Below are 26,610 nucleotides of genomic sequence, written 5' to 3'. Positions count from 1 at the left end.
GACCATCCGTGGGTGGGACTCCCTCCCAACTGCAGGCCCCCCGTCCTTCCCGGGGCACTGCTGGCAGGTGGTTACGCACTCCAGGGACAGGGTGGCGAGCAGCCTGTACGCGAACATGACTCACAAACAGCCCCTCCCGATACCCTCTCCTCCCAGCCTCCGGAGCCGTGGCTCAAGGAATTCCCAAGCAGAGAGAAGTGTGGGGAGGCAGACAGGCAAGTTCGACAATACGAAGTGTGGATAACGTCGCAGCCCCTCTCAGATGAGATGCAAACATGAATTATGCAGGTGGGGGGAGGCGGGCGTCCCCCACCACACACGGCGCCCCCACATTTCCATTACAAGTAGCAGATGATGTCGCCATGCTCAGACCTACCCGGTGTCAGGCAGGCCCAGGGTCTTGTCTGTAAATTCACTTCCATTAATTACTGTAAATTAAGTATTTATATACTTAAGTATTATCATGTATGAGCTATAGCAAATTCTATCTGTGCATTCTTGCTCACCATTATCAAATTTTGCAAATTTTGCATATAAATCAGTGTGGTCTACCAGGCCTGGCCTGACCTCATTCTCCTCTTCCTGCCCCGGGGACTTGTCCCTGAAATGACCTTGAGCACCCACAGGACCCCACTGGACAAGCCCCTGGGGCACAGAACCAGCCGTGGGGAGGGCCTCTTCATCCCCTGAAGACAGGTGGGACAAAAATGCTGGTAGGAAGCACAAGGGAGCACAGGTCCTCAGGGACGAGGACACATCACAAAGGGTTGTCAGCCTGGGTCACTTGTGACACCTTTCCCCACAGTGTGTCCTGGGCCGGCCACGTCTGTCCCTCTACTGTCTCCCAGGCCCTCAGATTTGCTTCCCAGAGCTATTCCCTTCCGTCCCCCGCCCCAGCCCCAGCGTCACCAAGGTCACCCGGCCCCCCATGTGGCCAAAATCACGCCCACATGCACATGTGACTCACATATACCCTCACACCCGCACACACACCTTACAGCTCACACTTACTGGCACACGTACCCTGGCCAGTCTGTGGGGGCTGCTGAGCAAACCAGGGAACATTATGAATTCTGGGCACAAACACCGGGGCTTCTGATCCCCGTGTTCTTTCAAGGGAGGATTAAGAAAGTTCCTCGCTCAGGCTCACACGAGGAAGTGCGCACGCGTGTGTGTGTGTGTGTGTGTGTGTGTGTGTGTGTGTGTGTGTGGCTTCCCATGTGAGCAGCTGTGATCCACAGCTCTGGGAGGCCAGCAACTGGAAAACTCGCCAGAAAGCACCACAGTAAGGCCCCAGGGCCTGGCAAGCACCTTGGGTCACGTGTCACCCGAGCCACGGGGAGATGGTGAACGCGGGGGGCCACGGGGTCCGGAGCCGGGGAGGACCATCCACAGGAGGAGCCTGGAACCACAGAGCCCATGTGTCAGTGAGGGCTGGGGGCAGGGACCCCTCGCTCTGGACCCAGGACACCCTGACCCCCTGGGTGGAGACTCGTTCTCCCTCCAACTTCCCTGCGAAGGTGTTTGCTTTCTGGGGAACAGTGTAGCTGGCGAGTGTCCCCACCCGGCCCTCGCTCATCTCTGGGAGCGCCCGGCCCCCCGTGAGGACAGGACCTGACAGACACAGGACCAAGCAGCCCTTTGGGCTGAAGAAGAGGAAGTAAATAAAAACCCCGATACACGCGGGCCCCGCTCTTAAGGCAAAGAGTCCACTCCTTCTGGAAGATGGTGGAGGCCCTTCGGAGGGGTTAGCCGAGACCGCTCCTCTGCAAACAGGGCTAGAATACAGGTCACCTTCCTGCGTTATCGCTACAAGAAAAGGATTTCGAAAATGTTCCATAAACATGAGTAAAGTAACTCAAATAATTTTATGTGCATTTGGGAAAATAATGAAATCACTTTCGAAACCACGGATTTACCAGTTACTAAAATGTGTCTGAGGACGTGCGCGTGATCACGCAGGGGTGTGCATGGCTCAGGTACCACATTCTCCTTCTGCAGGACCCCCTCACCTTGTACCAGGCGATGACTCATGCTGAGTGGGCAGGAAAGGAAGGGCCAGTCATAATCCCTTCCCCATGTTAACTGCGTAAGAACCGCCACCTGAACCAGACCCAGCATCTTCCTCCTCACCCCAATCTCAGGGGCCTTCCAGTCCTCCCTCCTGCCCTCCCCTTCCCTCCAGCCCCCAGACCCACAGACCCCCACCTGCACTCCCATCCCTCCAGCCCTGAGACCCACAAACCCTCACTTGTACCCCCATCCCTCCAGCCCCCAGACCCCCAGACCCTCACCTGTACCCCATCCCTCCATCCCTGAGACCCACACCCTCATGTGTACCCCCATCTCCCATCCGTCAGATCCACCCCCACCTGCACTCCATCCCTCAAGCCCCGAAACCCACAGACCCTCACCAGTACCCCATCCCTCCAGCCCCCAGACCCACAGACCCTCACCTGTACCCCATCCCTCCAGCCCCAGACCCCCACCTATACCCCATCTCCCATCCATCAGACCCACAGACCCTCACCTGTACCCCATCCCTCCAGCCCCCAGACCCACACCCTCATGTGTACCCCCATCTCCCATCCGTCAGACCCACAGACCCTCACCTGTACCCCAATCTTCCAGCCCCCAGACCCACAGACCCTCACCTGTACCCCCATCTCCCATCCATCAGACCCACAGACCCTCACCTGTACCCCCATCCCTCCAGCCCCCAGACCCACAGACCCTCACCTGTACCCCATCCCTCCAGCCCACAGACCCACAGACCCTCACCTGTATCCCCATCTCCCATCCGTCAGACCCACAGACCCTCACCTGTACCCCCATCTTCCATCTGTCAGACCCACAGACCCTCACCTGTACCCCATCCCTCCATCCCCCAAACCCACAGACCCTCACCTGCACTCCCATCTCCCATCCGTCAGACCCACAGACCCTCACCTGTACCCCATCCCTGCATCCCAGATGCCCAGGGACCCCTTTGCCCGATCTTAGGGAGGAAGCTGGAACCTCAAGGTGGCCAGACAAACGCAGAAGGGCAGTGAAGGGTCTGAGACCTGAGACTTCCCCTTGCAGGCCCAGGGTCCCTTTACGAGCAGCCCGGGCCTCTGACAGGATGATGCCCATGGTCATGCAGATCTGCAAAGCCACCAGGAAAGAGCTGAAAATTACTTGAAAACATTCAAATAGAAAATCACTGAAATTAGTCGACTTGACGGACCAGCCTTGCTCTCTCCCCAGGAGGGGTGTTTCACTGCTGGGCTCTGGAGTGTGTCTCACTGCCACTTTACTCCAGAGCAAGTCTGGCACCTGAAGGTGCGAGGCTGCGCCCGCCCCCCAACAAAGCTGCCTGCGGGGCTGGAAACGAAGTGGGTGCTCTGCACGTATTTGTTTTCCTGTAACAGCTTTATTACGATATAATTCACCCGTCTGAATACAGCTGGTGGTTTTTACTAGATTCCCAGAGTTGTGACTCCATCACCACTGATAGCACACTGTCGCCCCAAAAAGAAACCCTGTGCCCATTAGCAGCCCCTCCCTTTCCCCCGACCCCCCGCCGGCCCTGTACCCTTCACAGCCTCTAAGATTCTCCTTTCTGTCTCCCTGGATTTGCCTGTTCTGACGTTTCGTATAAACAAAAGCACATACTGCGCGGTTTCTGTGACGGGCTTGGCTCCCCGAGCGTCACGTGTCCCAGGTCCCTCCGTGCGGTAGCAGGTGTCAGACTTCCCGGACATCTGGGCTGTGTCCACTCCTGACTGCCGTAAGTGATGCCGCGACAAAGGCTCGTGTACACGCTTCTGTGCGGACAGATGTCTTCCTCTCTTGAGTATATTCTGGAAGTGGAGCTGCGGGGCCTGTGGTCTGAGCATCCGAGGAGCTGCCAGACCGTCTCCCACCGTTCCGCACTCACCAGCCCGTAAGGGGGTCCAGGCTCTTCACACCGTCGCCCGCACTGGTCACGACCCTCCCCTTTCATTTTAGCCACCCAGTGGGTGCAAAGTGCATTTCACCGTGGTTTTGATTTGCATTTCTGGATGGCTCAGGGGTACTGAGCATCTCTTCACGTGCTCGTCGGCCACCCGTGTGTCTTCCTGGGAGAAACGTCTACTCCAAGTCTCTGCTCATCTATTCATCGGGTTCTTTCTCTTGCACGTAAACTTTTCCAAGTCCAAACTTTCTCATTCTAGAGCATGGGGAACATGACAGCTACGCCTGCGTAACAGATGCAGACTGGACGGCTTGTGTGGTAAGCACGAGTTCCTCGCTGTTCGACCACAATCTTCTTAGCGAAGTCTCCAGATCCCCACCAGGAATGAGGGCACAGCCTCAACGACCATGAAACTCTGACACACAGACCCCACACGCGTCCGTGCTGCCTGCCCCTCAGCCGCTGTCCACGGCATACCCTCCACCTTTTATACCGTCGATCCTCTTTCCGTAAGTGTTCCTCCCCCCGCGTCAATGACCGAACCACTTACATCCCCGGTGAAAACTTCAAAGCACTGACTCATGCTCACCTGCCGGCCGTCACAGCAGCCGGCAGCACCCGCGCTCGCTCACGCATGCTGCGCACGGGCTTAGAGAGGCCCCACGAGCAGTGTCCTCCTTCCCTTCCAAACTGGTCCAGGAACACACGAGCTGTCTGCCGGCACAGGAGAACCTAGGGACAGGGCACGGTCCTCTACCCTTGCTCTTGGAATGATTCAGACACTGGTCTTCATCCCGTAAGAGAGCTGCCCTTGCAGGAAGCAGTGAGCACCTGCACAAACGCCCAGCATGAAGGCCGCACCCAAGCTCGGCTCCGGGGCTGGCAGAGCCGCCAGGAGAGATCAAAGCAGCAAGGTTTTATGACGTGCTTAACCATGAGGGTGGGTGGACTGGAGTGGGGTCCCGCTGAGTCGACGGAAGACGCAGTAGTGCATTCCGCCTGCACGCCCCACAGCAAGCCACCAGAGCCCACGTGGCCCCCGCGTGATCCCCCGAGAGACAGCCCACCGAGAACCACCAACCCTGGCCGTGTGCGGGGGCTTCCTCCAGCGGCTGTGCCGTGCCTGACTGTAAAGTGGGAGGGAACAGCAGGTGCTAAGCAGTGGGCCCGACTCTGCACGCACAGCCTAATCCCACTTGCACTACTTCTGTTACAAAGAAATGTCTCGACGGTTTGTAGAGGCCAAGGGACTATGGGCAATTTTAATTTTCTCATTTATGCTTCTTGATTATTTTCTAAGTGTTCTAAGCGACCATTAATCACTTTAATAATTGGGGAAATCTATGAAGGATATAATGAAAAGGAAAACAACAGCCAAGAAAGATGCTTTCGGTTCCCCAAGAGCTAAATGGAGGCCACTACCACCAGGTCTCTGCCACGGCGTGAAGGGACACATGATGCTAGTTGCCCCCAGAGCTGTTCTGGTGCATGGGCTGGGCAGACACAAAGGGGAAGATGAGCTGCAGGTGGAGGTGCTGACAGGTGTCTCCTCATGGGCTCAGCAGGGACAGGGCGTGGTGGCTACAGGCACGTCCAGTGCGCATCCGGGTGCCCTGACCACACACAGCAGACTGGCCAGGGCACGCAGAAGGTGTTTACAGTCATTCTACCAAAAACCCTTCTTATGCGAGCACAGCTATGCAGGCATGACAGAAATTTAAAACTCATGAGAAGCCTAGGAATACCTTTACCTCTGTGAATCTGAAAGTTCAGAAGCAAAGGACAAATTCCAGGGGAGGAGAAATTTGCCAAAACTGACTCAGGAAAATAAAGAAAACTTAAATAGTCATGTGGTTCAAAAAATATTAAGTTATTACTTAAAACTCTTCAGACAAAGAAAAAACTTAGAGCCGAATAGACTCATAGGAGAGTTCTGGCAGTCCTCCCAGAAGCAAACCCTTCCTGACTCACAGAGATTCTTCCAGAACAAAGAGACACCCCCGGAGGCCAGGACGAGCCATCACACGGGGTCCCACACCGTCTGTGCATGTGTGGAACCCACGGGACAGGTGACCCGTAAGGGCAGCAGCTCAGAGCTGCCCAGGGACTGGCAGGGGGCGGGGGCCGCGAGAGGAAGGGCTAGTCAATAGGTTCAGGGATTTCTGGGGTGATGAAGACGTCCTGGACTAGAAGGTGGTGGTGGGGACCCAGCATTCGGTGGATGAATGTCACTGAAGTGCACGCTGCCAAACAGCTGAAGGGTCACTGTACACTTTGTGAACCTGAACTCAGTGAAAACTGTGCATCAGCCTCACTCAGGAGCTGAGAAGAAAACCTGCGGAAGTTGTCCATGGGACGTGCTTCTGAGCAGGGACCAGGGGGTTCTTCGCTCCAGCACCAAGGTCAGGGTGCTGGGCCAGCAGGAGCCCCCTCCTGCCGAGGGGGACAGTGGGGCCGCCCGAGCACGCAGCAGACCAGTGTGCAGACACAGCCCCGAGTGTGCAGACCCCGCCCTGAGTGTGCAGACCTCCCCGAGTGTGCAGACGCCACCCCGAGTGTGCAGACACAGCCCCGAGTGTGCAGACCCCGCCCCGAGTGTGCAGACACCGCCCTGAATGTGCAGACCTCCCCAAGTGTGCAGACCCCGCCCCAGTGTGCAGACCCCGCCCCGAGTGTGCAGACACAGCCCCGAGTATGCAGACCTCCCTGAGTGTGCAGACACCACCCTGAGTGTGCAGACCTATCCAAGTGTGCAGACCCCGCCCAGAGTGTGCAGACACTGGCCCGAGTGTGCAGACCTCCCCAAGTGTGCAGACATCACCCCGACCCAGCACGGCCTCCCCGGCTGCAGCATCTCAGGGTCAACGTGAGCACCCCCCCCAGCTGCTCATGCCTCGGAGGGCTGAGGACGGGCCGGAATTCTCCGGCGTGTTACGTCAGCGTGCTGACAGTCCGTGGGTCCACGTGAGGGATCCCACTCATCATTACTGCATAGTGCACGGGGCCCTGGGAGTTCCAGGAGAACATGGACAGCAGCCCTCACCCTCGTGGGGATCTCCCACTGTCCACACTGACACACCCTCAGTCCTCTGCGCCTTGGCCTGGGTCCCCAACCACCCTCTGCCCTGGCCCCGAAGTCCAGCATTGGGGGTCTGCCTGTCCACACTGACAGCAAACCTCGACTTTTCTACCCCATTCTCCCCTCGCCTGCCCTTCCTTCCCTCTCATGCCCGGTCCACCTCAGGACGACCTGGTCCTTCCACCCTCTGCTGCTCCAGTGACCACAATCCCACTGGTGGAGACCACTCGGACCAGCCCTGGGTCTCGACCACCCCCTGCTCTCTTCCGGTCCCACCCAAGGTCTGCCTGGCCGCCTCCGGAGCCAGGAGAGTGCGTGCACTTTGCAACAGCTGTCCACCCGCGTGCTCGGAGGACTCCTGTCCTCTGCATGCCTCGGTTTCTGCAGTGTACCAGAAATCTGGCTAACGGAAAAGCTGTTGTGCGGGTTTAATCAGGGGAGATGTGCAAGCCATACTGTCAGAGATGCGACTTACGAACAAGGGCACAGCAGTAAGATGCCGTCTCTGCAGCTTACTTAATGCAATTCCCCTGGCACTTTCTGAATCCCTAAAATAAATTAGACTTGGGGCATCTACACTGTGTGCACAATGTTTGATCTTACTTCCTCACCAAAGAGGTCTGTTTGAGAGTTCAGACCAAAGCAGCTTAGCCCAGAGATCCTTCTGGGTGTGCCCCTAGACGGGCTGCCTCCAGCGAGTGCGTATCAGGGTCCCCATCTGGTACTCGAGGCCGGCCACCGGCCACGGATGCTGTTTCCAACGTCACAGACAGAACGAAGCGGCCCAGCCCAGGAAGGATTGGGTCCCCAGCGACAGCGAGCACACTAAGACAATGCCCAGGCCCGTGGCTATAGCAACCGAGCCTCCTTGGAGCACGTTTTCCATTAAAGCCGCCACCACGTGGCTCTCGGCTCGCTCCTGCATCTCAGACCAGCCTATTTTTCTCACAGCCTTTCCAGGCTCTCCCGTAACGATGGCTCCTAGAAGATCACCAGGCCTGCCACAGGGCTCCTACTGCGTGCGATGGTGCGTGTGAGCATGAGTGTGGCTTTCCACCCTCCTCTGTCAGGGCTGGCCACAGACTGTGCATTAAGGCCCTCGGTCCAGCCAGACCTGGCCACCGGGCTGGATTTGGTCAACGTCCCCACAGTGCCGGTGGCCCCACCTCCAGAGTCCCGATCACTGATTTTAGCGCAATGGCTGTATGGCTGAGTGTGACTGGCTGGCGGGGGAAGGGACGGAGGGCGGGCAGTACACAAGAAAAACAAGCGAGGCTCTTGGACGGGGGGCTGGGTCCCCGCCGGCCCTACCCTTCCAGGCACCAGCACTCAGGAAAGGTGGACCTCCCCAGCCTCCCACCCTGGCTCCCAGCTTTAAGGAATGGGATCAGTTTCATGGGATCCAGGAGCCTTTTCAGGGTGAAAGTTTGGGGTACCGGGAAGTTCCAATCTTGCAAGAATGTAGCAGACGGGGCGTGACCACTCCTGCGACGTCCTTCACCATCAACGCTGAGTGGATGGACAATGTCAGGAGCCACTTCTGGGGCCCCAACTCGGCCCAGAAAGCCTGGGGCGGGTGGAAGGTTCCCTGTGCCGCGAGCCTGTGGGGGAGGCCGGGCGGGGTGGGCTGTGGGACGGACACCTCCAGAGCCGCCTGTCACCACTCCTCAGCAGCACCGCTGGTACTGGCTGGGCCCCCCCCCCAGCAGAGAGGTTCCGGGAGACAGCCGTGCCCCAGGGGCCGGCCTCGGCACTAGACTCGTCAAATGAGACCCAGAAAGCCGCGGCTCTCCTAGAGCTAACATTCAGGGTGGGGAGGGTGAAGACAGTAAGCCCGAAACAGACACTGAAGAGAATTCTGGACAATGAGCAATGCTACCAAGTAAATAAGCAGGTGAGGTGGGGTTCACTCCAGAGATGCTGCAGAACGGGAGATCCGGGTATCAGAGCCGAGGCCCGAATGACGGAGGAGAAACTGGCATGTGAAGCGCCAGGAGAAGAGCTGAAGGCAGAGGGATCAGCCTGTGCAAAGGCCCTGAGGCAGGGTGGGAAAGCAGGGAGTGGTGCAAGCAGCAGCGGAAGCCCACTGGGGTCATAAATGGTGGTTCCCAGGGACCCTGGGCAGAAGTCTGGGGTTTGCTCCCAGCTCCCGGAGACAACCCCAGGAGTCCTAAGCAGGGGAAGGCTTGGTGTGGTTTACATTTTTGAGGAGTGACCCGTGGCTCCTGCGTGGAAAACAGCTTATACGAAAGGGCGCGGTGGGAGCAGAGAGACGGCGTGCGGCAGCCAATGTCCGCCGGGGGTGCTGGCCTGCACGAGGAAGGCGGACTCGGGTGTGGGTGTCAGGAAGGTGACAGCTGACAGGCTGGATGTGAGGGGTCAGGCAAAGCCAGGAGCCAAGGATGCCCCCCAATCAGGCAGACCGGGGGGTCCTCAGGAAGAAGGGGGATTAGCTGGAAGGCTGCAGGAGCAACAGGTTCTCATGTTCTGCTTTTTGAGCAGGACCATGGGCTGGGAATCAACACTCCCCTTACAGGAAAGTGCAGTGTGAGGCGTCCATCAGAAAGAGCAGGTGCCCCGTGGGGACCGGATCCATCACCATAGCGCTCAGGAGAGAAACGGGCCCTGGAGATGAGGCTGGCCAAGAGGGTTTGGGATGCCAGAGAGAGGCCGTCTGGGACACTGCAGAGTCCTGTGCACGTGCCCCCCACCCCAGAATGCCAGCAGGAGGGGCCCACCATGCTTGGCATTTCAGGAAACAGCCCAGATGCCCGCCAACAGCAGAACACAGGACGCGTGGATTCCCGCTAATGAACGAAGGCTTCACCAAGGGCACGCGATCGCATGACAACTCCAAGCATCAGTGGGATGGCTTAAAGAAAAAAACAACAAAGCCATCATTTTGAGCAAAAAAAAAAAAAAAAAAAAGCAATCAGAGAAGAATGTGTGGATTATGATATTTACATAAAATTCAAAAAAGCCTAGATTACGTTGTACTGGAGACACTGTCTGGAAATAATACATATATGGTAACGTGTTTCTAAGACACAGCAGGGACTCACACATACTCAGGAGAGCAACTACCCCCGGGTTATCAGGAGTCGAGGCTCCCAGGAGCACGGGGGGTGTGGAAACATCCACCCTCTCAGGCTCCGATGGAGGTGTCTGGGGGTTCTGTTGTATGGGCGTTCTTTATACCTGGCATAGACGCATGCGTGCTTTTGCATGCGTGATGGATTTCCAGTGTTTCTTTTCAAAGGATGAGAGAAGTGGAGCCAACAGTGCAGACGGCTACCGGAGCTGAAGAGCCAGGCACTTCTCAGGGAAGGGAGCGGGGAGGGAGCAGGCCAGGGGGAAGACAGGTCAGAGGAGGACCTTTGCTACATGGACACTAGAGAGCACGTGCGCTCGCTCCCAAGGAGGACTCCCAGCGGGAGCAAATTCCGGCAGCCGCTCGGGATCCCCAGACTGGGATCTCCATTTAGGGAAACCTGCACTTCGCATGCCTAGAGGTAGGGATGCCCACCTGACTGTTCGCAGCTTCCCCTTAACATGAGCTCACGTTAAGGACAGACTACACACAAAGCCTTTTTGTTTAAATCCAACAATCTTTCTATGAAAAGCAGCGCTATCCCTGTGTTAGAGACACGTATGCCTCCTCACCGAGCCAGCTGAGGCCCAGGCCCTCCGGAGGGTCAGAAATTTCATTGTTGGGGCGCCTGGGTAGCGCAGTCGTTAAAGCGTCTGCCTTCGGCTCAGGGCGTGATCCTGGCATTCCGGGATCGAGCCCCACATCGGGCTCCTCCGCTGGGAGCCTGCTTCTTCCTCTCCCACTCCCCCTGCTGTGTTCCCTCTCTCGCTGGCTGTCTCTGTCAAATAAATAAATAAAATCTTAAAAAAAAAAGAAAAGAAAAGAAATTTCATTGTTATAAGCTTTTTTGTCTCCGAAAATCTCTAAAATGTGAATACGTATGATGACGTTTTTGATTACAGTGGAGGAGGAAATAATTCCTGGATAAAAAGAGAAAAGCCTTCCTCCCCCGCGGCCGCGGCCGGGTGACTGTTGTTATGAACCGTGCTGGCATCTGCGGACATCGCTAACGAGGGCAGCCGTGGCCCACGGAAGGCCGCGTGGCAGGGCGCTGGCGTGCGGGCTTCCCTGGCTTGTTACGGAGCTCGGATGCTACCTCCCCAGAGAAACAAGAGTAGTCACTTCCCAGCTGTTCTGTGGCAGGACACAATGCGGAATTTAAACCATTAAATAGTTCTGGAAGCCAAAGAACAGGTGGTAAATGGTTTCCGAGGCAGATGGTACTTTTTAATAGTTGTATTCGACCGTCGGCCGCTCCATGAGCGGCTGTAACCATCACTCCTATTTTACCTTTTTCACTTGAATGCTTGCAAAATGGGGGCCAAGGTTTAAAACTAACTACCATCAGTCTTAAAAAAAGGAAGGAAGGAAGGAAGGGAGGGAGGGAGGGAGGCAGGCGAATAACTTCATTTATTTCCTCAACGCGGGGCAGCACCCCCGGGGGTCGGGGACAGCAGCGCCGGCGGCAGGTACAAGCCCAGGCAGCCGGCGGAGCCGCCCTCGGCTGCACACTGCAGTCTCCCCCAGAAACCTCGGGGTCTCCTTAAAAACCAGGAAATAAATACGACACACGATCCATCTTCCTCCGAACGCTGCCTTCTTTAACCTGAGGCCTGGCACTTAAAGCAGCGGCTGGAACCAGCTGTGAGCCCGCGGACCGAGCGGACAGGAGGTCGCGCGCTCGGCCGGCCCTCAGGCGGTGGCCGTGCTGGCAGCACGGTGACAGGCACTCCGCCTCCCTCCCGTCCAGGGCACCCTGACTCAGGAGCGAGGGTTTGGGAAACAGTGGCAGAGACCGTGGCAATGCCAGCACCGGCCGCGCGGGGGAGGCTGCTGAAGGTCGCAGACGTGAGCACCCGGCCTGGTCCCTGCCACAGGCCGGGCCAGGACAGGCAGACTCGGCCCTGCCACACCCGACGTACGGGCCACGAAGGGGACAGACATGTGAACAGAAGGGAGCCCGCAGCCTGCGCGGTCCCGGGGAAGAGGACGGCGAGGACCTGCGTCACGTGTGCCCGCAGCGCTCTGCGGGACCCAGGTCACAACTGAGGTGGACCAGCTTGTGGGGCTCTTCAATACGGCGCCTTATTCCAAATGTTAACTCATGTTAAAGGCATACAGTTAAGTGTAAGTCCTCCCCTGATGTTGGCAGCGATAAGCCAATCTCCTTCTGGGTCCTTCCGTTACTGCACCACTCACGCTCCCCAGTGAGCGTATCCACACACCAGCGCGGGTTTCCACACCTCCTTAAGGGGCGTCTAGACTATAAACCAGGGCCTCTCGACACAAGCACTACTATCTTGGGCCACGTAATTCCTCATCGTGGGGGCCGTCCCCGCCGTTGTGGGGGTGTGGAGGTCTCCCTGGCCTCTACCCGCCGGATCCCAATAGAACCCCCCAACTGTGGTGACCAAAAAAATGTCTTCAGTGTCGCCAACCATCTGCCCCCGGCGAGAAGCGCAGAGCTACACCCCAGAGGGCTTCTAAGCTTATCGGGCTTTCCTGACCAAGCCAAGGGTATAAATAAAATAGTCCAGCTCCTTTACCTAATATGTGAATTCTCTGAATAAACACAAGATTATCCATTTGCAGATAAATTAAAATTCACATGCTTTTATAAAAGCAATTTCACCATCGAGCACACTTCGCAGACAGATGCGTTTTTCTCGGTGAGTGAAATCTGCTTCGCAGGGGACGCCATTCCGTCTTGGCCCCACCTAGCCCTTCTGCCATCCCCGTCCCCCTCCAGGCACCTGTTCTGAGGGGTGGCAGGAATGTCCTAGCACCGAGAACGCTCATCGGCCTTGGCAACTCCTCGACCTCACTGAATCTCATTCTATGGAGCTCCTGACGGGGCTTAAAACGAGCTCTGAGGGACAAACTGTCTGCTCAAGTGCCTCTGAGCCACGGTTCTCAGAAAGTACTCCAGGAAATTCTGGAAAGGGCTAATCACAGGCATGGCCAGTCTCACCCAGATGCCTTCTGCTGACGTCAGGGGGACACTGCCAGGGACAGACTGCTAGGTGGTCTGATCTCCCAAAGGACCCCCGTGGCAGGGGCCACAGGTAGGACCACAGCCACCACTGGTGCTGGAAGTGGGCACAGAACTCAGAGGCCGCACCCCGGGCTGGGGTCGTGCATCTGGACCAGTCCCCCCACCCCACCGCCTTTATTTCAAGTCCCAGCCGGTCCCTCTGCCACAGTGCACAGTTTTCAGGTCTTCAGATCAATACCAGAGGGACCGTTTTAGAGGCTGCGTCTGGAGTGCCCCCCCATTCCTTCTTCCTGAAGGCACATTTCGGTGGTTACCTACAAGACAGATCATGTTGACGCAGTCGTCCTCTAACTGAATGCACATTATGGCAGATTTGATTATAGCACCTTATAAAATGCAAACACAGAAAGACACCTAATTATTATGGCACTTTATAAATCATACGAGGCATGGAAAGTGAAGCCACCCCTGGGGTACATGGGTTTAGGATCCTTCTAAGATTAATTTTCTCAGAAAACAGTAAGTCATCCTTAATAAATGCCAATGGACTGATGGATTTTAACTGAAATCTTGACACAGCTGTAAATTATGTTCCACACGAGATTATTTATGTGTTTTATTTATTTCCCCATCACACCCTAAATGCATGTTCACTAACAGCTTGAAATAAGATTTTGTTCTTGAGAATACAATGTTCTACTGACCAACTAATTTATCAAGCCAATAGAGAAACACGGACACCAAAGACCACATCTGACTTTCCAGAAACAATGTCAGCAAACCGAAACAAGGAAAGGACGAAACTGGGTTATTCCTCATTCTCCCACGAACTTGGATGTGCGCGTGCACGTGTCTCACAACGTAGCGATGTTTCCTATTACTGATAACCTAGCCATCGATGATATTAATGCTAACATGAGAATTTTAGTATCTAATACTAGAACCCACAGAATTTGTATTCGGGTCTTACCACATCACAAGCAAACCTAGCACGGAAGCGATAGTACCAGCTCTCAAGACTTGAGTACTTACTGAAAGTCATTCCAAATTCATGTCACTCTTGCTACACTTAAGGGAGGGACCTAAGCTCGCGCTCACCAGTGGCTTGGACACAGAGTGTGCCGGTCACCATTAACAGACATGCACCTACAGCTCTGAACACACACATGGACCACGGAGTTGCAACCCATCCAGGACCTGGGGCCCTTCGTCTCCCTGCTGAGCCCCCAAACACGCATCACGGCTCCACTCGGGTACCAGAGTGTCCACCAGCCCCATGTCCACCTGAAGACTCCCCAGAGGAAGCGCAGGCCCACGCACAAAGGAAGCCGAGGACCTCTGTGGCCATCCACGCCCCTCAGTCAGCCACGCGCGTCAGGGACTCCCTGCGGTCCCCGTCCCCGTGTTCAGAACGAGCCAGCCGGCGAGCCCAGGGGGGTGACTTGGTGAGCCCCAGCACTGCACTTTGTGTTTTACTCACTTAGATACTTAGCTGTTTTCTGGCATGTTGTCTTTGCTTCCTTCTGAGCCCGTGGAAGGAACCACAAACCTCTGGGTACCTTGACACTCTCAGTGACTACATTACTTCCCCTAAAAACTTAGTAAAGGGAAGTCTCACTTCTCTGAGTAGAAACTTCCAACTTGGCCTCATGGCAGAAATCACCCAGGTCAGCTTAGCAGGGCCTTCTTCCATGGAGTTGAGGTCCATTTGTGTAGTGTGAAGATGAGCAGAACCTGGGCAAGCCCTGCAGCACATCCCTCCCTGGGTGCCCCTCGGCACACGAATCCAGGGAACCCCAAAGCCAGAGGCCGGCTGGTTCCCGCCTTGTTCCCCGCACTGTGAGCTCCGAACCAGCTCTGGGCTTTGAGAGACATGCTCTGTGCTTACCGGAGAAGGGGGCGGTCCTCAGGGGTATCTTGATGGGTGCCAACGTCAGGAAGTGGCAGGGCTGCACGCTGGAGGGGGATGGGCCCCCAAGTCCCTCGGGGTCCACAGACACCATGGCGGCCGCGGCGGTGATGGCAATGCTGGGGCCGCTGCCAACGGGCTTCAGGCTGTTGTGACAACCACCTGCAGAAGAGAGACAGGGAGGTCAGCACAGGGATGCCCGGTTTCCCCCAGGGGGATATGCCACTTCCTGATGCAGCATATGATCGCCCAGAAAACAAGGAAACCCATGCCATGTGCCGATATCCTAGAACAAATGGCATGAGTTCTCAATCTGTCCAGGTGTTGACTGTGCAGAGCACAGGCACACCGCTGCGTGATGTTTGGTGAGTCACATCGGGGACACGCGGGCCGTCGGGAGCGGCTCCTTGGCTGTGGTGCACACGCGTTACGTGCATAACCAGGGACGGTGGTGACAAGCACGCAGCTTCTTGGAGCAGCGGGGGATGAGGGCCAAGACAGGAGCACATAAGGCAGGAAATGGGCTGCTGTGGGTCAGGGTGGAGAGGGTTCTCCGGAGCCCGGGAGGCTCAGCTGATCCTTGAGGATGTGGCTGCCCCCTGCCCGGCCTCCGCAGAGGAGAAACTCGATACCCCTATCAACTTGGGCAGCCCCTTGTGAGGAGTCAGGCTCCAAACTTGCAATTCAGCTCGTCTTTCCTGGCGAAAACATGAAAGTTTGCTTCTGTCTCTGCCTTTTCTGTAAAGGTTTTTTGGGTTCTTTTGGGGGTTTTTTGCTGTTTTTTCTTTTTTTTAAGGAATCTTCAGTCCCTAAAATAACTGTGGTTTCTGAGAAATATTCTGTAGGTACCAGCTTATATTGATAGTGCAAGTTCTGGAAAGCAATTTGGAAATATGTCTTTAAAATGTTAATATAGCTTACAAGTTTTGATCTAATGTTTCCCTTCCTAGAATTGACCCACGTGCTCAATGCCTAAGATTTAGAGGGAGAAAACTAGAAAAACCAGCAAAGGGCAGATGCTTGTATTAACAATGGTGTGTCCACTCGAGCCACCGAACAGCCGACAGAATCATACAAGAAAGAGCACTGGGTACCACAGGGATAGGGATGGCTCACAATTGTTCAGTAAATAAAGCGAATTACAAAATCATTCCTATTTCTACACTATATAGTCATCCAGTCAACAACTCCTAATTTGGTTGACTAGATGCCAACCATGTTCCGGCTCTTAGGGACAGAGCGGTGAACCGAACAGGTGGAGGGCCTGCCCTCAGGGACCACAGCTCCCAAGGAGGGAGACACACGGTATACACTTCCCTTCTCTATTTGCTTTGTGTTGTAGGTATGGACACAATGCAGAAAAGTAAAGCAGGGAAGAAAAAGGATTGGGAATTGACATGTGGGTTTCATCTTCACACACGTTGTTAGAAAGGTCTGCCCTGGGAAGAGAGTTTACAGGTCACAGCCTGCAGGAGGCGAGACAGGAAGAGCTGGCCAGGGAGAGGCGAGGAAGTGCAAAGGCCCTGAGGCAGGCACCTATCCAGTGGGTTCCAGAAGCTGCAAGGAGATCAGGGAGATGGCGTGGAGGGGCAGAGATGAGGAAATTTGAGCATGGGGTCGGGAGGAGACTACACTTTGCAGGCACACAGAGGCATGTAGATGAGAGGAGGGTGCGGTGCAGAGGAGGGCCATGCTCTGACTTTCATTTCAATGTATCACCCTGGCTGCTTTGTTGGCAACAGACAGGAAGGGGGCCAGCTGAGCCCTGGCTACACTCTGCCAGATCCTATTGAGTCTGTCTTTGATTCTATCTTTCCATAGTGTTCAAATTCCCTTTGACGGGCATATACAAATTTTAAAAACGTAACTTAACTTTTATAGAGTAGCTTCTAAGTTTCCAGAAAAATGGAGCAGAAAGTACAGGGTTCACATATTCCGACACACCCAGCTTGCCCCCATGCTTACGGTCTTGCATCAGCGTGGTGCACTTGTTAACGACGGGGGAACCAAAACTGATACACTGTTGTCAACTAAAGCCCAGCAAGGTTCGGGTTTGCTTTGCGCATTCTCTGAGCTTTGCCGAAGACGGACTGTCATGCATTCCCACCACAGAATACAGAAGAACTTCACTGTCCTGAAATCCTGTGTCCCGCCTGTTGGTCCCCCTCCCGAGCCCACCCCCACAACCAGATCCTTTTACTGTCTCTACAGTTTGGCCTCTTCCAGGATTCGTATAATTGGAACCACACATTGTGTACCCTTTTCAGACCGGCTTCTCCCACTCAGCAACATGTGATTGAAGTCTCTCAGTCTTTTCATGGCAAGATAGGACCTTTCCTTTTATCACTGAAAAATATTCCGTTGTCTGGAGGGACCACGGTTCACTCAGCTACTGAAGGGCATTGTGGTTGCATCCAAGTTTTTGCAATTATGAATAAAACAGCTACAAACATGTGCGTGCCGTTTTTGTTTGGACGCGAGTTCTTTATCTGGGTAAACACCGCGGAATGTGCCTGCTGGATCCTGGATCGTGCGGGAAGACGACACTGCGCTTCGTAAGAAACGGGCAGCCTGTCTCTCAAAGTGGCCGCACCGCGTCACCTCCCCCGCAGCCAGGAATGAGCCCTCCCGCTGCACCTCCCCCTCGAGGCCTCTAGGGTCGGCATCCAGATGCCGGCCACTCTGACAGGTGTGCGGGAGAACGTCCTTGTTGTCACACACACGTCTGCAGTCAGAAAACATCTCGCTATTCGAAATACATTCTCTTACTTGATAATAAAAACCCATCATAGAACATTTATAAAATGGAATAAGTGTGTAAAAAGGTCCCCGCAGACTCCCCGGCTGAACACGGCTGATCATCTGTCGTGCGGCAAGCCAGCAGTTTCCTGGGGGCGCTGGCTGCACTGGTGTCCCCATCAGGCTGCAGGGGCAGCTTTTTCAGGAGATGTTACAAAATAAACACTTCCCTTATCATTAAATGGCTTACCCAGTCCAATTACTAATCGGAGCCTAGCATTCCAGGCAATACAGCTGACACACAAATTTGCCACATTGACTACAATCCCCATCATAACAGGTGTCGCCTCCTATTATAAACATGACATAAACAACCGTTTGCAAAAACATTCATTTCTGCATGTACTGCGCTGGGATAGATGCTCAGGGTTGACGCAGTGTGAGTATTTTGGGTGTGCACGTGTCAGTTTAATGAGGTAAATCTGTGAAAGCCAGCACACCATAACAGCCCTCTACAAAGGTTTCTTATTAAATTCGGCTGCTGTCCCTCAGGACCCACAGTTATAGGATCTCACCCTGGGTGTGTTCACTGGGGTTTAGCCACCAGTCTGCGCTGTTTAGGGACTGGCTGGTGAGATACACCGCCAAGTTCCATGACCTCGATGACATGCTGCCTGCTGGATTTGTCTAATAATCCCGACCTGCCGTTCAAAATAAGCATGACCTTTTAGCAATAAATGACAAAGTAATTACTGGTGTTTTAAAAGAAGCAGACGCTAAGACAAGAGTGTTTTGTAGATGGACATACACGGACATGTTTATTACCATGTGATTTTGTTGTCAAAAATAATATCTCACTTCCTGATTTCAACTCTACTATGAAGCTATAATCACCAAAACAGTGTGGTAGTGGCCTAAAAACAGACAAACTGGGCAAGAGAACAGAATTGAGAGCCCAGAAATAAACCCAAGCATATATGGCTGAGCTAAGAACACTCAGTGGAGAAAGACTGTCTTCAACGGCTCTGGGATAATGGGATAAATGGAACTGGACCCTCGTCTTACACCACTCACAGAAATCAACTCATAATGGATTAAAGACTGAAATGCAAGACCCAAAACTAGGAAACTAGAAGGAAACATGGGAACAAAGCTCCCTGACGTGGGTCTTGCCGACGATATTTTTTGGAATTACACCTGAAGCACAAGCAGTGAAAACAAAACAGACAAGTGGGGCCGCATCAAACCAAACAGCTCTGCACAGCGAAGGAAACTGTCCACAAGGTGCAAAGGCAACCCGCAGAATGGGAAAAATATATATTTGCAAACCATACATCCGATAAAGGTTAATATCCAAAATATACACAGAACCCCTACAGCTCAACAGAAAACACACAAATAATCCAATTTAAAAATGGGCAAAGGACCTCAACAGAAGTTTCTCCAAGGAAAATGTATGAAAAGCCAACAGGTGGGTACACCAGTGCTCCACTTCACTCCTCATCAGGGAAATGCAAATCAAAACCACAATGAGGGATCGCCCCATGCCTGCGAGAATGGCCATCCCCCCAAGGATGAGACGACAGATGTTGGCGAGGATGTGGAGGAAACGGAGCCCTCGTACGCTGCTGGTGAGAGTGCAGATGGGTACAGCCGCGGTGGACGGCACGGAAGGTCCACCAGCACATTAGATACAGGGCGACCATGTGACCCAGCAATTCCACTCCTGGGAAATATATCCACAGGTAATGAAAACACTAACTCAAAAACCTACACTCCCAGGCGCACAGCCTGATTCACAGCAGCCAAGGTGTGGAGAGCACCGTGTCCATCGATGGGTGAATGGATGAAGAACGTGTGTGTATAAATATATGGACTGCTAGTCAGTCATCAAACTCAGGAAATCTTACCATCTGTGACAACACAGATGGCCTCTGAAGGCATTATTCTAAGTGAGATAAGTCAGAGAAAGACACATGCCACGTGATTTCACCGATATGTGGAATCTCTAAGAAAAACACACAATAAAAACAAAAACCCAAACTCACAGAAAAAGATCAGCCCTGGGGTTCCCAGAGGGTGGGGGGGGGGTGTCAAAGGGAAAACTTGCAGGTGTGGAGACAGTGCTGAGAATGTCACCTAGAGCAGGACGCCCCAGCCGACACCGCCCAGGATTCACAGGAACGTGGTTAAAAGAATAAATCCTGAGAGTTCTCACCACACGGAGAAAAATGTTTTCCCTTCTTTCTTTTCTCTGTGTCATCTCTATACAAGCAGATGGCCGTCAGCCGGGCCTACTGTAGTGACCATTTCACAATGGACGTAAATCCGGCCAGCGTGCCCTACGCCTTACGCTTACACAGTGATGTATGTCAATGACTTCTCAATAAAACCGGAAAAAAAAGAGTCAGCTGAAAAGGAAAATAGATAAGTATACCTTATCTACCTCTTAAAAAAAAAGCCTGGAAAGATAGTTTTTAAACTGCTTTGAAATCATCTGGTTACATATAAAAATGCAGCCTCTCCAGGGAGTTCACAAAATCGACTGAACCGCATCAGTGAAGTCAGGACGTTCATAACCAACGGCCACAAAATGAGGCTCATAACTGGTGGGCGAGATGGAAGGTGCCCTGCTCTTCTTGCTGCCAGGGTTCCACCAGCTCCAGGCCGCAGCAGGGCACACTGTGCTGACATCCCAGCCAGGCGCCCGGTGTGCAAGCAGAACCTCGCACCCCGCACCCCGCACGCCAAGAGCACACGTGAGCCCAGGCGCACCTGTGCGTGTGTGTGAATGAGCAGAACACACGTCGGGACCTGGTGCTTCAGGTGAGCACACGGTAATAAAATTCAGGGAGCCCAGCTTGGGCAGGAAGTTGCTGGCCGCCTCGTGTTTTCCTCTCTCCTTCCTTCCCCGCACACCTGGGCCAGGCATGTACCGAGCATCTCCACCTGCCAGACTGCACCCAGCTTGGGACTGGGACATGACAGGAAAGGGGACACCCATGCAAACAGATAAGTGCTGCCCATGGACAGCAGCCAGCAGGTGCACAGAACCCGTGAGAGCCCGGGACGCCAGCTGCTCCCCCGAGGGGGCCTCTGGAGCCCAGTCTTGGAAGATGAGCGGGCACTCAGTAAATTGTGTCGACTGATAATAATTATCATCACTTCCCTTCCCCAAAGGACTGCAGAGAATCCCTTAGTTGAGTAAATAAGCAGAGAGATAAGAGGTGCAGCCAAAAAACCTGCTAAGCCAGCTAAGAGATAAGCCAGAAATGCTGGCCCATAAGGATTACTTATAAAAAAAATCAATGTTTTAAGCAAAACCGTAATGAACCCTGAGCTTCCCTTGAAGACCAGCTGAGGAGACAGTGCAGGCCAGCAGCGGGGGGAGTGCGTGTGGCCCGAGCCTCGCCCCGGGCTCCTGTTTTATCACTGCTCCCATCGTCTGCCTCCTTCTCCGATTCTGAACTTGCACAAGCGCTGTTTGCATGTTTCATTCTGAGTAATCGCTCTGGCAGCCCTGCGAAGGAGAACTTCTACTGTCCTCCGTAGCCAGAGAGTGGGGCTCGGGGAGGCTTCAGGCACCACACAAAGGCCCCGGAGCAGGACGGCCGGAACTCCGGAGCAGGACGTCTGACGCGAATCCCCGCCGACCTGGCGCTGGCGCCCCACGGGCTGGCCATGTGCCGCCTCCAGTCTGAGACAGCTGGGGGGACTGCCCGGCGGGAGGCCTTCCCCCTTCGCTCGCCGAGCCCATGGGAAGCCTGTGGCCACAGCCCCCACGCGGGCTTGTTTCACCTCCCTTGGCCTCCGTGACCCCGGAGGGCAGGCAGGCTCTGGCGGTGAGAGCCTGCCGCCCGAACGGGCACCCAGCCAGCAGCTGGATTTTGCTTTTCTCAGGATACAGTGAGGAAACAAGAGAAAGGCTGGTGGCCATGGGAACGGGAACAGTGGGACAGTTGGGGACTCCAGAACTGCCCAGCAGCAGCGCGGCTTCCAGGTTTGGACTGTGCTGTCTCTCCTGCCCCCCTCCAGGTGTGCTCTCCACCCGGAGGGGGCCCTCAGCCACCGCGGGGCACAGGCGGTGCTGGAGAGGACGCACCCCTGGTCCAGGCCACTGTCCCCGCGGAGGACGCTCAGCCTCCCAGGGCTGCTCCGGCGTCAGGGCATCACCAAACCCTAAGCTGGGGATTCGAATCGGCAGCGGATTGCGGAGCAAACTCCCGCTAAAGGGTTAGCTCCTGCATCTTCCCCGAAGAGCAGGAGGAAGGCCGCACACACCTGGTCTACGTGAGAACCCCCCCCCCCCCAGCCTGGTGGAGCCAAAGACCCGCAGGTGTCCAGGACGGCAGAGGGGGACGCGTGAACCACGGGACTTCTGACGAGTCTTCTGCCGGGAGGGAACCTCCACTGACAACCCCAGCTGCTCCCTTCTCTGCGCTGAGGCACATATCCAAAAAAATAAACAATCATTAGTTTATTATGTCTATTTAGCAAATGATTTCAGCTCCGGTGGAAATCCTTCAGGCAATATATCTACCAACTGGTAATTATTTCTGCAAAAACGACTGTTTGATCAGAGCAGTGACTTCAGGCACGCGGTGCATGTGGGCGCCGTTCTCGGAGGCGAGTCTGGGGTCTGCAGCGGGCAGATGGGAGGGCTGCGGGGCTCGGCATCAAGAGTCCAGATGCCATCTCCCTTCCTGGCCCGAGAGCCCAGACCTCCGCTCCCAGGAACGAGGACATCCTTTCAGCAAGATGGGGACGGTGTTGTGTCTTCATGCGATGAGCCTGCTTTTCCCAAGGAGCTACTTTAGAAACGGTGGTGTTCTGTGTCCTTGTGTGGACACTTACCAGCTGTGGTGAGCGTGGAAATGACAGAGTGTCCATCCCCATCCCTAGACCCCCCTCCTGAATTGTTACCTTGGGTGAGGCTGGGTGGACTCAGGGTCTCGGAGTCAAGCCCACAGCTGTGGGGGCAGACCCTGAAGATCCCACGGTGCAGGTCTGAGCCCCGTACCCCCTGACTGATGATCCCTCCAGGTCACTGACCATAAAATGAAAGGGGTCCACGCTTCCTGGCTCTCGGCACTGAAGGGGCCTCCAGCTAGGATTAATTCAGCTCCTTCTCCTCACAGCCATGGGCACCTCTGGGGCTCCTCCCAAGGAGCTGAGAGCAAAAGATACAGCTTTGACTCACACGTGTGTGTCTCGAGCAAGGACACCTGATGATGCGAGCTCAGAATGTTCCCTGGATGCCACCAGGCCAATATGAATGAGCACCCCAGCCCCCAACTGGACAGAAGCCCAAATACCTAATCACAAGTCACCTTCTGGAGGCAGTGCGCACAGAACAGGAGCATGGAGTTCGCTCTCCCTGCGCGGCCCCGTAGACCCCGCACGAGACGAGGACGCATGAGTTATTCAATGCCAAGACGGTGGCAAATTCACTTAGCTCCGTGCATCAGTTTAGAAATACTAATTTGTTTTAATTTTATGACTTCATGTAACTTGGTACACAATAATTTGAATATTGATTTTATTAAAACTAGAGATTAATTATACTACCCCAAAGAACAAATTGCCACTAATACTAGGTAATCTAAATGTCCTGACTGCTGTAATAAACTGAGTCAGGGAAGGAAAGGGGAAGAGAGAACAGGGGAGCAATTTTCTTCATTAAGAAACAATGGACCGTTTGACAGTAGCTTCCTCTGAGCGCCGTGAGCCCAGTCTTCCGCTCTGGGCCAGCACCCTTCCATGGCAGCCGGCTCTCTAGAATCCCAGCGCCCCCACAGGAAGGAGAGGGGTGTGAGCAGACCAGGCTGAGGTGCCCCAGGTGGGAAGCAGATGGTGACAGCTGGCCAAGCTGAGGCCAAGCACTGGCTCGGCATTGTCCCTTGTCTCCTCTGGACTCACTTTCCATCAGAACATCCAAGACCTGGCCACTTTCCTCACACACACTTATAAGCTCCTTGGGGGCAGGACTGTATCCACAGGACATGTCTAGGTATTGGGTATGCAGTTGGTGCTTCACAGATGCATGCCAATCGAATGGCTCCTAGACAACATTCACCTTCTGAAGGACTCACTACATAAGTGGCTTAGTGGGTTCCGTGGGTCCCTACGGACTTCAGAGTTCACTCCTGAGTGGGGCTCGCTCCTGGGGGGTCTAGCGATGCCTGTCCTACAGGTCCCCCGGGGGGTGCATGTCTTTTCTACAGAATGCAGTGGCACCTGTGAAAGATTAACCTTTTGCCTTAAAATAAGTGTATTTACACTCCCGACAGGAAGCCCGACGTTTTGCTGACCTTGAAGCAGGACAAAAGCTTATCTGTTTGCACGACAACAAAAGTTGTGTGGAGGGTTCCTTAATGCGTGAAGCAAAACTATGCTGTTTATCATCGCACAGCTGTTTCCAAACCACTTCATTATGCTCTGAGCACACATGATTTACACTCACCTCTTACCTGACTCATAATATCCCCTGGCAGTAATAAAGCACAGGAAATTATTCTCAGCCTGTGTCTTTCTCTTCAGAGACACATTTAGACAGCGATGCCATCAACCAGCTGACGATTTTTAGGAATTTTCCTGCTTTGCCGTGCCTATCTTCATTATGAAATTAAGATGATTGAATGTCTCATAATGGAGACACCAAATATGCCTTTCCCTTCACCACCTGCCGGAGTGGTTCTGTCCCCTGAACCTCTCCAGGAAAATGCGCGCGGCTGTTCCCTGGCTAGAAGGTTCAGGGCGGTGGGCGGGGCTTTCACGGATGACGTCAGGGCAACCATGTCTGCACCGAGGACCTTCCTCCTCAGAACCCAAGCGCTGCCCCCCACAAGAGCCTCTGGAACAGGGTTCCGTACGTGTCCCTGATGACGACGCACAGCACTTGGGAATAAACAATTTAAGACAGAAATGTTCATAAAAACGTTCTCATCATCAGTAGCTGCTGCTCAAAGATGCAGCACCGAATTCGCGCTGGGTTATGGCTAAGGATGGAGCCACTGTGTCTGTCCTTGTGGAACCGATGCCCTCCACAAGACCGGAGTCTGAGTGCTCCGAATGCAGACGCCGGTAGAAGCAAGGATCATGACGGCCCGGCTCACACTGGAGAATTCTCCTGGGCAGACCGGGCCCAGCAGGCCCGCGCCGGGCTCAGAACCTCAGCTCCTACCCCACAGGCTGATCGCCAAGGACAAGGGGACCTAAAATCAGCAGCCCCATTACAGAGACCGCGAAAGATACAAGGCAGGTTTTGGAGCATTTTTGAGCTCCGGCCCCTGAATCGTGCGGATTCTCTCCCGGGCGAAGCCAGCCTGCCCCAGAGCCTCAACAAGAGGCCGGCCAGGGAGCCGCCGCAGCTACGCGGACGCGCCGCCAGAGTCTCCCAGGGGCCCTGAAGGGTGGCCTGTGCCTGGCCGCAGCCCCTTACAGGGGCCGCTCTCTGCGCCTGCCAGCAGGGCGGGTCCCCGCGGCCAGGGCACGCACTCAGCGCTCAGTGCGCACGCATGGAGCACTCCCGCACGCAGGCACGCTCAGAACCCGCAGCCCGGCCTCGGGAGCCTCGGCCTGGTGTGCGGGTGGCCGCCAGCAGGACAGCGATGGGTTCGTGGCCACGCCAGCTGCTGGGTGGCAAAGACGTCCGGAGAAGGACACCCGCCAAGGCAGGGTTCTCTCCCACGCAGGGGGCAGGGAGGCTAGCCCCTGAGGTCACGTCTCAGCAGAGACCTTAAGGGAGCAGGGCGTGAGCCGCGGGGATTTCTGGAGGAACGATCCAGGAGGAGAACAGGCAGGTCAAAGGCCGCAGGCTGGTGCTTGGGAAGTGGAAGGAGCCGGAGGGGTGGGGCCACCCGGGCTGTGCGTTTCCTTCCCCCTGCGGGGGCTTTGGTCACTCACCCAGGCTCTGGCTGAAGGAACGGCCGCGAGGCTTTGCAGGCCCTCCTGGGGAGGGGCCGGGAGAACCTGGATGCTCCCTAGGAAGCCGCGCGGCTGCCGGCCCCACCCGGCCCCCAGGGCCTCCATCCGGGACTCTGACCCCACAACGCCTAGCCTGGGGCCATGGGAAGGGCCTGAACTCCCAGCGCCTGCGCAGTCGGCTATCCTATACGCCAGGCGGGCCACCTCCTCCGGGCAGCATGTGTGCTGCGCAGGCGCGGCGGCCCCCACCGGCCAATTAATCTACACACCTGAGCCACTGCGGTCTTCTCCACACTCAAAACCGACCCCGTCAGTTCGGTAGGCATCCTTACCCGACTGACCTCCTGCATCCGGGCCGCCTGCCCCGCGAGTGGCTTTCTGAAGGCTCAGGCTGCGTCCGTCCTGCCGCCCAAGCTCTGCCAGTCACCCCGACGCTTTCCCGTCTCCCCCCTCCACGACCACAGCCCTGCCTACGCTGCCAGGACACCTGCAGCTGCCCCTGCGCTTAGGAGTTCATCCCGGGAAAGTCTGTGCCCCTCGCAGCCCCAGAGCCAAGACAGCCGGGAGACCTCTCGCGGCAGCTGCAACAACCCCCTTCTGGAACCCGTCCAGCCTCGGGGCAGGACCCAGTGTCCCCTGCGGGAGCCTGTGTGAGAAGTCGGTGCTAATCCCCCTGCACGGGGAAGGCCCTCACAGAGTCCCTGCACACCGTGCACGCTCGGGTAAAAACCGCTCATTATCCTTGCAACTCCGAGGCAGCGTGAACCGGTGCTGACTTCACAAAGGGACAGAAGGGGGGAAGGGAAGGGAGCCGCAGGCAGGTAAGCAGGAGCCTAAGATGCTTGGGGCAACATATTCACCATAATCGCCATTCCTGCCCGTAAACCCCAGGCCTCTCCGCGTGCCTCGACTTCTTACCACCGAAAGCATT

General features: G+C 55.2%; 1 protein-coding gene across 1 annotated transcript in view; it reads right to left on the bottom strand.

Moving 5' to 3' along the window:
- TCERG1L (transcription elongation regulator 1 like) overlaps positions 1-26,610 on the bottom strand; it is a 182,832-nt gene that overhangs the window by 127,664 nt on the left and 28,558 nt on the right. The window contains exon 4 of the mRNA XM_040624770.1: positions 14,994-15,176. Within this exon, the coding sequence (XP_040480704.1) occupies positions 14,994-15,176 (183 nt within the window). The remainder of the gene's footprint in view (positions 1-14,993; positions 15,177-26,610) is intronic.

Source organism: Ursus maritimus, unplaced genomic scaffold (genome assembly GCF_017311325.1).
Source record: "Ursus maritimus isolate PB19 unplaced genomic scaffold, ASM1731132v1 scaffold_7, whole genome shotgun sequence".
NCBI classification, from domain to species: Eukaryota; Metazoa; Chordata; class Mammalia; order Carnivora; family Ursidae; genus Ursus; species Ursus maritimus.
Note: the sequence above shows the minus strand (reverse complement) of the source record. Positions and strands in the feature narration are given on the sequence as shown.